The 13,849-nt window shown below is 37.0% G+C and overlaps 1 protein-coding gene across 1 annotated transcript in view; it reads right to left on the reverse strand.

The window, feature by feature from the left end:
- Positions 1 to 11,191: 11,191 nt before the first annotated feature.
- Positions 11,192 to 13,849, reverse strand: part of LOC120631888 (neurexin-3-like) — a 29,519-nt gene continuing 26,861 nt past the window's right edge. The window contains exons 2-3 of the mRNA XM_039901551.1: positions 12,158 to 12,551; positions 11,192 to 11,329 (exon numbers count right to left, since the gene is read on the reverse strand). Of these exons, the coding sequence (XP_039757485.1) occupies positions 11,192 to 11,329; positions 12,158 to 12,484 (465 nt within the window). The 5' untranslated portion in view covers positions 12,485 to 12,551. The remainder of the gene's footprint in view (positions 11,330 to 12,157; positions 12,552 to 13,849) is intronic.

Here is a 13,849-nt window from a genome sequence, read left to right on the forward strand (position 1 = left end):
AAAAAGAAAGAAAAGAAATAATTGTTAACAATTATTCATTGCAAAGTCAACATCTCCTGAGGATGCTCCGGTTTCAGAGCAAAACGTGCGTAGAGGGTACATTGCCGAGGATCTGCTTGGTGTGGAGTATAAGGATTGAAGAAATTCTAAATTGCATTAAAAAGATTCTCCTGCTTTTCGCGGAGTATAGCAAATAAAGATTAATCTATCATGTTATATTTAGTAATTAAACTTTATCAAAGCGAGGTGAGAGAGTCGAATCATAATTATTTCCTTTATTGTTCGAAAATATACTGGTGAGTAGCTAACCAGTTTTTTTACTTTTAAAAGCCCAAAAAGCGAGTTTGATGGATAGGAATAAATAACAGATTTTTATTCAAATTTTAACACATACGACATCGATCTTTTCCAGGCAACCATAGGGTTAGGAGAACATGGGCGAGAACGGACGGTACACCACCGTCCGTTCTCGCTCATCTTTATATATATATTTCTTGTGTGCGTGTGTATGTCAATGAACTCCTCCTAGACGGCTGCACCGATTTGAATGAATTTTTTGGTATACGTTTGGATGGCACCCTGGATGGTTTAGATTCACAAATTAGCCCGACAGATGGCGCTGAGGTCCGCTAGTGTTTATATAAAATTATTATAAACCTGAATTTAAATATCTTAGGAACTAAACAGTCCACATTCGTAACAAGCCAGTGTGTACAGCGGGTAGGTATATATTAACTGCTCAGGTACGTAGCTGTAATCTCAGCTTGTAGGTAACGCTCGGGAGCGCGACACAGGGCGTATAAATATCCCGCAGTGCTCCTGCAGTCGCTGCAACGGCTGTGAGTTACGGGCCTGACTAATGCAATAAACGTGCTGCGATCACAAAAATGCTCGTTAGCTCTCATACTATATCCGCGTAAGGGTGAATTTATTATTGTCATTTCTCTACGTATTATATCATTGTCATAATTTTCATATTCCAAATTGAAATGAAATGATATTCCGAACCGGTGGTAGAGTCACTACAAACAGACAGACTTGACGTTTCAAAAGTGCTTATATTAGGCCTACTTGAATTAAATGAATTTTGAATTTTGAATTTGAATTTATGAAGCTAAACTCCAAAGTTTTGATATCGCCAGTCTGTCGGTGATTTATAGGATTTACTTTGGAGAATCTGCTCAGGAACTATTCGATCTCATCCCCTCCTCACCATTGTACCATCGCACTGCCCGTCGCCTTGCGACGGGCGGGTTTTCATTCCTATGTATATACAATATACCCAAGAAGTCTCACGAAGCGATTTGCATCTTCTTTTCTTATACGCATGGCTGGGGTTTGGAACACCCTCCCGAGTTCTGTGTTTCCTAATTCTTACAATCTGGGTATCTTTTTTTTTTTTCTAAATAAATATACTACGAAAATATACATCACCCAAAGTAAGCGTAGCTTGTCTTACGGGTACTAAGATGACTAATGAATAATTTTTTTTATGAATATTATTCAAAAATGTACCTCTAATACACAGACACTTAAAAACATTCATGTTCATCACACAAACATTTTCCAGTTGTGGGAATCGAACCCACGGCTTCTGAGTCAGATAGCAGGGTCGCTCGGCCGCCCGAAACTGTATTCGAGCTCCACTGGGCTATCACCGCTATATTATATATTCATATCCTTAAAATATTTATGTCCTCTTAATACCCATAACACAAACTATGTATTGTCGTTGTATATTTATTTATTTATTTATACTGAGAAGTGACCCGTGCCCTGTTGTTAGGTTAGTAATAACAATACTGTATTTATCATAATATATAAAACCTTTTTATGGCATAGTTAAAGTCAAAGTCAAAAATATCTCTATTCAAGTAGGCCCGTAGATAGCACTTATAATGGTACTGAAATTATAGAGATAACCATAATCTTAAACTTAAAACTAAAGCTACGGGGTTTCTAAACGCACCCTGGTCTAAGAATAACCTCACAAAAAACTCAGCAGGGTGATCTTTTTTGTTATCACCATCTTTACTAGAAGAGCAACCTGGTTAGAGCAAAAATTCAGACTCAAGCTTTTTTGTCGATTACCTAGACCTTTATCCCATATCGGATAAAAGGTAGCCTATATTCTTTTCCATGTCAAAGGACTTTTTGCGTGATTGAGTAAGCATCCGCACATTCATATTTTAATATTAAAGTAGGAAAGTAGCATATATAATCCCTATCCCTATCCCTGCTAATATTATAAATGTCAATGTAAGTTTGTTTGTTACGCTTTCACGCAAAAACTACTGAACCGATCCTCGTGAAACGTTGTACACATATTCTTGAAAGTGTTAGAAGTAATATAGGATACTTTTTATCCCGACATTAAGCTCGGTTCCTTTGGGAGAGGGGATGAAAGTGTTTGACAATTTTAGATCTGTGGATGAATGTGGTTGGATATAGATGACTGAATTCCTCAGCGGACAGCAGCAAACCCCTCTTTTAAGGCTTAGCGATACAGAATACTTTAAATCTTTTTAGAAATACAACTAAATTGAATGCCACATCAAAAAACAAAATCAACCGCAAACCAAATTGCGGGCAACAGCTAGTAAGTTTATACTAAAGCAAGACTGTTATATAAGCTTTGTTGCTATGGTTAAAACAACAATTTGTTTTTTAAATTAAACATTGCTTTTAAATTATTTGCGCTTCAAACAATGAGATCGTGTGCTACGTTGCTCCAGAAAGTTATTGCATGAGCGAGATATTTTGCCTTAATGCAAATGTTAGGGAAGATTTATTTAAACGAAATGCAAAACTAATATTACGTATAATATATCCCATAGTCCCCATTTTGATTTATCCCGCTCTATAGTTCAAATCGGCTCAAGCCTTTGACTGGGTCCGACTGAGAAAAACAAAGAAAGATAAATGACCTTCCTTACATTCCGTACATACCTTCCGCATGAGCTAACCCCTTCCTTGGATAAACATTTTGCGGTTAGTACATTTTCAACTACCTCACGGTTTATTGGTTAACAAGTTCTATTGTGGATAACGTGGTTATAGGGTTCGGATCAAGTTAACCTGAATTGTTAGTTATTTATAAGGACCTTTAAAATGTTTTTGTTTGTGTAGCTCTACAACCTGTGGGAAAGGTAGATTTTACCGAGAAGAAACTTAGCAGTTGGTTTTTCCCAACATCCATATTTTACAATCTAATTTCTATGTTACGGGAGATAAGAGCGGGGCTGACTGCTTCCATGCAATCAATTCAATAGTAACCTCGTGAAATAAATGTTTTAAAACCTTTGGAGGCCCAGAAATACCTTCGGAAATACACAGGTATTTTGATGTTTACTTTGAGGTCTCCACATCTACCACGTCAGAAACTAAATAAAGGATTTTTTTATTACACTTACATAAAATTACAGATTTTAATTGAATTGACGATTTTTTTATTACACTTACATAAAATTACAGATTTTAATTGAATTGACTGCTTAGGCAGAGATATTAGTGGACAGCGACCTTGCTTTCTGAGTCCATGGCCGTAGGTTCGATTCCCACAGCTGGAACATGTTTGTGTGATGAACATGAATGTTTTTCAGTGTCTGGGTGTTTATATGTATATTATAAGTATTTATGTATTTTTTTTTTTTTTTTTTAAGTATATAGACAAGTGCTTGACTGCAATCACACCTGATGGTAAATGATGATGCAGCCTAAGATGAAGCGCGCTTGCCTAGGAGATGCTTATTCACTCTTGATTTGAAGGTACCCAGATTATAGGTATCAGGGAAGACGGAAGATGGGAGGGCATTCCAGGCCTTTGCGGTGCGGAACAGAAAGGAAGAAGCAAAACGCTTCGTACGTGTTGATGGTATTTCAACCACGTAACGGTGCAGATTCTTTCGGTACCTAGCAGTTCGATGGTAGAAAGGAGATGGTTTGACCAAATCGAATAGCTCCTGAGCACATATGTATATTATAAGTATTTATGTATATTATTCACAAAAATATTTATCAGTCATCTTAGTACCCATAATACAAGCTACGCTTACTTTGGGGCTAGATGGTCATGTGTGTGTTGTCGTAGTATATTTATTTATTTTATTTTTTATTAGATACCTTCGTTTCGTATTTAATATCTTAGCCCACTACACGAGAGATCTCACAGGAAAGAGGGTTGGGGGAAGAGGGAACTGCTCCAGTTCCGAATGGTGGGTTTATACTACTATTATCACAAGTTAGTATAAATAACTGGCACCAACGGTTTAACGTGCTCTCCAAGGCACGGGGGTTAACACCGCCCATCTCATAACTCCGGACTGGTACTAAGAGTTCTTTAACAGAAAAAAATCGATCAGTAACAAGTTTTGACATGAACCGGGATTCAAAATCAGGACCTCGTGATTCCTAGTTAGAACATAGAAGCAGGCTTTACTTTGCGGAATTCCATGATATAATAAGAAAATTAAGCTTTATTTGCTATACTCCACGAAAAGCAGAAGAATCTGTATGGCGTAATTTTGAATTTCTCCAATCCTCATACTGTACACCAAACAGATCTTCGGCAATGTATCCATCAATTGTTTTATCTTAACAATAATTCATTGTAAAGTGAACATCTTCTGAGGACACTCCGGTTTCGGAGCGAAACCTGCGTAGAGGGTACATTGCCGAAGATCTGTTTGGTGTGGAGTTTGAAGAAATTATAAATAACAATAAAATTTCTCCTGCTATTCGCGGAGTATAGCAAATAAAGCTTAATTTTCATAATGCTAACCACTAGATGAACACGGCATTCAAACAGTAGTTTCAATAGAATGAAGAAAAAAAACATCTAGATCGTAGTATAAAAGGTGCCCATTAACTTCTGCCTTCAAGCTATGTGAGTAGGCGTCAAAAATTAGCATAACAAAAAACTTAGTTAACATAAAAGTTAAAAGCGACATTGAGTTAGGTGCCAGTGGTGCACTTGGGAAACATTAGTCGCGAAACTTTGTGTTTTACTACCCAGTTATAATTCTCCAGTTGTCCAATTTAGCATAAACTTCTTGCAGGTGGGATTTCGAAGAAACGTTTTAAAATCATATCACATTTACGTTATTAATAATCCAATTCTACTAAAATAGATTTTACATCAGAATAACACATATGCTATTATTTATGAATTTGTCGAGTAAATTAACCCCGACCGGTTGTTATAATAATAATAACCCAGTTATTAGAATATAAAAAGATAAATTAAATAACAAAAAAATGAGTTATGAGTTTGACATGTCGCGGTGTATAGGTGCGTGCGTGTGTATGTGTGTATATGTGTGTGTGTCAGTGTGTTGATCTCCTCCGACAATGAAAAGTTTTTAGGCCGTAGTCCACCACGCTGGCCCAGTGCAGTTTGGTGGACTCCGCCTTTGAGAACATTATGGTGAACTCTGAGGTATGCAATTTCCTCTTTTTATTTTCCTTCACCGTTGAAGCAAGTGATTTTTTTTTTTAATTTTTCACATAAATTTTGAGGTTTCGTGAAAATAGTGTAAATACAAAAGTTTTAGATCTCTTTATTACCTACAACTTTGCCATTTGACTTTTTTCGAAAGGATTTAGTTTTGCCAGAAATCGAGAAAAACCGTTTTTTACCCTTAAAAACTCACCCACATCCCCTTCCCGACCTCAGATCGCCCGTAAATTATTTTTGCTTTCATTTTTATATATTCCCCTCCTTTTCTAATGGGTTGCATCTTACTATTATTTTTTTTTGGTTTTAAAAATTATCGATCCTGGTCTATATGTTGAGGTTAAGTAAATAAGGCTTAGCTGCCTTTGAGTTATAATTTACCTTATTAACCTTATGCGCCTTAATGTGATTCGAATTAAGAATTATCCCGCATCCAAGGTTGTAACTGTTATGATTGTATTGTTTTTCTTTATTTCACTACAAGTTAGCCCTTGACTGCAATCTCTCGGTAACGGGCTTACGGATATGGTTCGGACATCATACCGGAACACTAAATCGCTTAGCGGCAGGCCTTTTAGGTAGGATGGTAACAAGATACGGTTAAAGTCTCCCACCTGACCAGACCGGAAAAAATTCAGAAATTATTAATTCCCAAATTGACACTGACGGGAATTGAACCCAGCGCGCACCACTGCACCACAGATGTCGAAGCAAATCATTTAATATAAAGGGTTGTATTGTGATTTGAATTAAGAAACAGCTCTTACGGTAATTTTATGTTTAGCCTTCTTTTACGCAAAAACAGATAGAGGCCATGTTTTTTTGGTATAAATAATCAGTTTAAGTACTAGGAGAACATGAGTGGGTAGCAAGTCGTGGGAGTGGAATAAAGTTAAATGTTATAGTTGAACAAACACAGCAAAACGACTGATCAAATATCGCCTACGTATTTTTGGGTTTTGTTACAAAATTGTAATGCAAACCTATAGAAAACGACGGTCCCGATTATTATCTTTACAAAAGGATAAAACTGAAGGGTCTATTTGTAAAAACAAGTAACAGCGTTTAACAAGGTACCTACATAATATCATATGGCCTGTTTTTTCTAGCTAATCTCCGATATTTGACGGAAATACAGCGAAATATAGACTTATGTCCTAACAATTTTACAATAAATTACCGGTTGATATCTTGGGAATGTCACTAAAGAAGTTCAAAGTTTGTATTAAGCGAAAGCTTATAGAAAAGTCCTATTATAGTATAAAGGATTACGTAAACGATAAAAAAGCTTGGGTGTAAACGATTGCTCTAACCAGGTTGCTTCTTAAATATTTTCTAATGACAATGTGAGATGGTGATAACAAAAATAACACCCGGCTAAGTTTGTTGTGGGCTTGTTCTTAGACCAGGGCGCGATTGGAACCCTCGTAGCTTTAGTTTTAAGTTTACGATTGTAGTTATCGCCATCACTACTCACTGCTATGTACACATTTTGTATATAATAACGCGTCAAAAGTGCCATCTATGTGCCTATTTGAATAAAGAAATATTTGACTTTGCATTCAACGTTTTAACTACCTTTTTATCTTATTTATTCGCTTCGTATTATAAGAATATATGTATAGAATTATATAATTTTAATGTGTTTTACCTATACTTGGAGGAATTATTAATTTTATAAACTTTAAATGCATATCAAAACTTTTGGGACGGACAGGATTTGAATAAATACATGTCTGTATGTATAAAAGTATATATTCAAGACATTACTGTTATACCTATAATCTACCTGTCACTCATTATGTCTTCTGTAGTTTGGTTGCCTGGCTGCCTTTTATACAACTTAAGTAATGTGTCGATTTTTGTCTTTATTATAATAATAATAATCTCTTTATTAAGACAACTAAGGTCCACCTTTGTTAGTAATACAACTTAAACGACTATGTTAGTATTAATTAATTATATTATATTATAGAATTATATTATATTATAGGATAAATTCAATACAATTTGCTTCACCAACAACACAATACAATTTGTTATTATATGTGTTTCTTGATTTGTCACAAAATACTGGTTCTTTATTTCTTTTTGTCTACTTTTCAGCGTAGAAATCTAGGAGTAAAATGGGGCTAGGAGGTTTGAACGAGAGTCATTTGCTATTTTATAAAGTTTTAGCAGAATTTAGCATTAAAATCCCTCTGAAAGTCTTTTTTTTAAACAAGAGGAGTAAATAGAACATAAAATGTTCTATGGGCAAATTCTACATATTATCATCATAATTTTAATTCAAACCTTTAATCACTACAGTGCCCGGGTTCTCCTCTCAGAATCAGAAAGGAAAATGAATGTTAAAATGTAAATTGTTGATGTTGGAAAAGAGCAACTGCTGAGTTTCTTGCCGGCTTCTTCTGGGTAGAATCTGCCTTCCGAACCGGTGGTAGAGTCACTACAAACCGACAGACTTGACGTTTCAAAAGTTCTCATAAACCTGTGGCCTACTTGAAATAAATGAATGATTTTGAATTTGAATTTGTAGTCCGCCAGGCCTATTAAAAAGGATTCTCCTTGTCGATCTCTATATATTCTATCTAATCCCTACGTGTGAATTAAAATCGGGTTGACATAAAAATGCTTAGGAGATACGAGTGGTTCAAAGGGGTCTTTGATCAGAGAGAATAAAATAAATAATAAATAAATATACTACGACGATACACACATCGCCTCCTAACCCCAAAGTAAGTGTAGCTTGTGTTATGGGTACTCAGATGACTGATGAATATTTTTATGAATACCATACATAAAAACGTATAATATACATATAAACACCCAGACACTGAAAAACATTCAAGTTCATCACAGAAACATTTTTCCAGTTGTGGGAATCGAACCCACGGCCTTGGACTTGAAAAGCAGGGTCGCTGCCCACTGCGCCAATCGGCCGTCATAAAGCATGAAGATGACACACAATAATTCTCCTTGTAAACGAGTTTTATGTTTTTTAGGCAGGCAATGCTTTCGTGCGTGTATGAAGTGCACACAGGCCAGTTCCACTTTCAAGCTGCCACGCAATTGTTGAGATCAAAACAAATGACCCGGGCACTTAATAAATCAGTCAGTCAGTGAAGCCTTTCATACTCACGGCTCGGCTTTGTGCGTCTCGAAGGAAGTTGATCGCCCGATCAGTGTCTGACACCGACTACTGAAGCTATACAAATTACAAGTCAAACTCGTATTGTACCTAAACGTCTGATCGCGGATTAGTATTACGTATTCCTTATTCCCTAACGAGGGGTCCGAGTCTGACCCACGGCATGCACCTAAAAGTCTAAGCTATGCGAGTTTTAAGCAATAAAATATCCAGTGACGAAATACATGAATGAATGAAAAGTATTTATGTTGTGTTGTACACTTTTATTGTACACCATAATCCCTATCCCTACTAATATTATAAATGTCAATGTAAGTTTGTTTGTTACGCTTTCACGCAAAAACTACTTAACCGATCCTCATGAAACTTTGTACATATATTCTTGGAAGTGTTAGAAGTAATAAAGGATAGTTTTTATCCCGACATTAAGCTCTGTTCCTTAAGGAGAGGGGATGAATGTTTGACGATTTTACACCATAACTCCGACAAATTATAACCGATTTAAATAATTATTTTTGTACTATAGAGGTTATAATATGTGTTTAATTTTCCCAAACTTTGGTTGGGTATAGAGGACAGAACTCCTCAGCGGACAGCAGCAAACCCCTCATTTAAGGCTTAGCGATACTGAATATTTAAATTTTTTTTAGGTCTACAACTAAATTTAATGCCACATCAATAACCAAAATCAAACGCAGACGCGCGGGCAACAGCTAGCTATAAATATACAAAAAAAAAGTAAATAAAAATTTAACGCAAAGTATACAATATGGCGTCGCTACATAGCGATCTCTTCCAGGCTACCAATGGAGTAAAACACAGCTCAAGAAGAGAGGTAGGTGGTGCATATAAATATCATTCATTCTTTGGTGTACAATAAAAGTGTATTCATTCATTCATTCATTCATTCATTCATCATTATGAAACCCTCATATAGCTCTACCGAAGCCTTCTAACTGACCAGACCGGAAAATAAAAATTATAAATTCCCATAAGCGCCTATGATAGCCTAGTAGGTAAGGCTTCGGCTTTTGCAAATTCAAAAATTCAAAATTCATTTATTTCAAGTAGGCCTAATATAAGCACATTTGAAACGTCAAGTCTGTCTGTTTGTAATGACTCTACAAACAGACAGACTTTCCGTTCGTGGAGACAGAGGTCGAGGCCCAGCATGACTTTTGGAGTTATGTGCGTTTCTAATTCAAGAAAATAAAATATCACTTGCTTTAATGGTGAAGTAAAACATCGTGGGAAACCTGCATGCCTGAGAGTTCTCCATACTGTTTTAACGGCGTGTGCAGTTTACCAATCTGCACTTGGTATGATGACCAACGGCTATAGCCCTTTTTGCTGCAGGGCTAGCATGGACAGGAGACAAGAATTATATCCCCCGATTATGTCCCCTTGCAAGGGGTATAATTAACGTGTCCACCTGCTAAAGCACGAGAACAGTGTATATAAGTAGCTTACCCCCGTTTATTATTACAAATATATTCATTTCATATTATTTTCACTTGTTCGCCAGTGCTCTGAGAGTTGATAAAGCTGTGGGAGAAGATATTATCCTTTCTCCAATCTAGCATGGGCAAGAGACAATTATATCCCAGAGGAAAGAATATAAATTTAACCCCTCCCACAGCTTTTTACGTAGTCCCATAACCCTAAGCGTGCACAAAGAGACAGTTAAAAAAATGTAAACACCGTGCCAGCATTGTTAGTGAAAACTACCCCTTTTACTGGTAATCCAGCTTTATTTCCCCATCTTATTCGCCGCGAAATAATTTCAGACTACCCTTTCACTGTATTTGGGCCGCCCCAGTAAAAACATCAACAATTTCGGAGGCAAAATAGCAAAGGGAATGCCTCGCATTCCACGCATATTCAGTCTTGTGTGACATATTTTTTGCTGTAGATTCTATGTTGAACATTGGGATAGGGTTACTAACGCGGATCTTTTTTTTATGTGAAAGATCCAATGGCGCGCTTCGGCATTAAACTCGAGTTTAACCGTTAGTTTCGACAAATGCCGTTACGGTGAATTATTTCAAACAATCTTATACTACTATATAAAGCTGAAGAGTTTGTTTGTTTGTTTACTTGAACGCGATGATCTTAAGAACTACTGATCCCACTTGAAAAATCTTTCAGTGTTGGATAACCCATTTATCACCACGCTAAAACCAATAAAAAATAATTTCAATAAAAATATTTTCAAACTGATCAATTGTAAATAGCAAAGTGAATAAAAATTCAAGCGTTTTAAAAAAATATATTAAATTGCAAAGTTTTTTGAAAATCTCTTAATATACTTGTTTTTCCTTTATTACTTTAACAAACTTCTCTTTGTATACTGCTAGATAATACTTATCTATTCTGATATCGGAGACCTAATAAGGGAACTTATTAAAAAAAAAAAAAAACTGGCACCATTCGAATCCATACAAACCCCGGTGATTATGTATTGTGTTCTAACACTTATATGCACAAGGGCACAAAAATAGTTTAAGTCCGCTTACATCCAGATAAAAAAGAAGAAGTTTTTCTAAGAATAATATTAAAGATCAAGAAACATGGTTCAATTGTACTCACGATGGCGGTATCCCTCCCACGAAGACGTCGGAGTTGGAGTTGAACTTTCCGAACACGAATTCTTTGCCTCGCGACGTCTTGTTCTGAGTCATACCATCTACAGACAGCGAGGTCTGCTCATCTCGACGGGCCACCTGACGAGAATAATTAAGCGTTAGAAAACAATTCTAGGGTGCAATTGTCCCCCTAAGCTGTTATTAGGTACAGTTGTGTCTCGGTGGTCTATTAAAGTGGTCGGCAAAAATTACTAAAGAAGCGCAACCTGGTTAGGTTAGGTTAGTTATTCTCTCCCAAACTTTTTTGTTGATAACTTAGTCTTTTATGCTATAATAGGACTTTTGTATAAGCTTACGTTTAATACGAACCTTGAACTTTTAAGGGACATCTCCAAGATGTCAGTGGATAGTTTATTGTAGAATTTAATGCAATTTCCTTTAAAAGAATTATGAATTTTATGTATTGCACTGTAAGTTTACTTCTAATGTTAAAATTATTGCAGAAACATTTTTTCTTAAATTTAGAAATGTTTTTATGAACATACATTAAATTTTCAATAACAATATGTACTGACTACACTGTCGCTATTTTAAAATCTATAAATATACCTATTTGTTGATAAGTAAGAGATAGTACATTAACGTATTTAGGACACACACAAAGAATTTACTTGTTTTCACTAAACCCTTAGCGAATGCCTAATGATGTCGACGCCTATAGAAAAAAATTTGTGTGTTTGTGGTGCTAACTATTGGTGAACGGTTGATGTATGCCTAGGAATCTCTTTAGATTCGGCGTTAATTATTTAGACATTGCCTTGTCCATCGTTAGTGAAAACAGGCATTAATTTGTTGACATAATTATCTTTATTAAAAATGGCTCAGGAAACTCTTATCGAGTGAAGGTTACCAATGAAAGACACGAAGGTAAATCAAACTAATCGCCCAATAAATTTGCCAACTCACCTGAACTTTGTGCCAGTGGCCGTCGTGCAGATTGCTTCCCACCGTTATTATCTGCGCACCACCCCCCAAATTATATCTCAGACGCAACGCACCGTTCACTAGTTTCAACTCAAAAAAGTCGTAAGTCCCATCGTCTGTATACAAAAGTAGACCGTTCGGTTGGTCAGTTTTGAACTCAAGTTCTAATGTCCCGTTTAAACCGGCGTTCCACTTTTTGAATTGGGAGTAGGGGTTCTGCTTGTCGAGGACGAAGGCCAGGTTCTTGTTGAGGGAGAGGGACAGGAGGGTGAACAGGATATAGCGCATCGTTCTGACGTGGTCCGCCATGGCTGCCCGTGACGTCACCAAACGACGGCTGATGTGAGCGACCTTTTGCGTTTCATCTCTTGTGTGCCTGGAACAAGGATTACGATATTACTTTTTTTATACTCTATATTTGTGTGTGTGTCTGTGGACACACTATACGCAGCGAACATACAGCGCCCTGCGAGTTCAGTACAATAATGTGCAGAGGGCGGTGTTGAAGAAGCCACGACGCTGCAGCGCGTCAGAGATGTTTGCGGAAGCGCGGGTAGATGATTTCTACGCGATCATCCGCAAGCGTGCTGCGTCAATGATGAGCAGGCTCGTGAGCAGCACCAACACCCTCCTCAGTACACTGGCATGCAGGCTGGATAGCTCTCTCTGGGGGTGCTGGAATGGTGTGCACACGCGCTATAGGGGGGGCTCAGTTAGACTATAAGGAATTTTGTGTGTAGAATAAGGTTGTTTGAGAAGTACTAACATGGGTTTAACTACATTGTATTACTGACACGATATGGACAAATGTCCGAAATAAAGATTATTATTATTATTATTTCATCTTTTCTAAGTTATGTGTGTTTTAAGCTCTCAAAGTAAATATCTCCATAATTTTCTTAAAGCCGAGTTAAGACTGCCAATCCATACAATCAAAGCTTGATAGGCCTACATCCTAACCCTACCTATTATTTCTTCTATCTCTGTAAAAATCAATAAAATTGATACTGCCGCCAGCATGGGAAGGAGACAGTTATCTCCCAGGGAAAAGGATAAAAATTTATCTTCTCCCACAGCTTTATCAACTCTCAGAGCACTGGCGCACAAGTGGAAATAATATCCATATAACATATGTGTATTAACAAACGTAGGGTAAACTTCTCCTATTCCATGTTCCAGTGGAACAGGTGGGCACGTTCATTATATCCCTTGTGAGGGTATATAATCGGGGGATATAATTTTTATCTCCCGCCCGTGCTAGCCCTGCTGGTGTAGGTAAAAACACTCATAAAATAACGTATCGGGCAGTCTTTTAGGACTGCTGCTAGAACGGAAACACTAAATCTATGGAGGTTCATATATAACACACAATATACGATACACATATAGCCTATGAAGCGGTGATAACCTAGTGGTAAGAATTTTGGTTTCACTTTCGGGTGGTCGAGTTTAAATCTCAGCGCGCACCTCAAACTATGTTATGTGCGTTTTAAGGAATAAAAATATCACTAGTTTTCTGGTGGGAGGCTTCGGCTGTGGCTAGTAACCACAAAGACGTGCCGCTACGCGACTTAGCGTTCCGGTATCATGTCGCGTTGAAACTGATTAGGTATGACTACCATACTCCCTAACAGGTTAGCCCGCTAACATCTTAGACTGCATCATCACCAACCG

The sequence above is a fragment of the Pararge aegeria genome, chromosome 19 (assembly GCF_905163445.1).
Source record: "Pararge aegeria chromosome 19, ilParAegt1.1, whole genome shotgun sequence".
NCBI lineage: Eukaryota > Metazoa > Arthropoda > Insecta > Lepidoptera > Nymphalidae > Pararge > Pararge aegeria.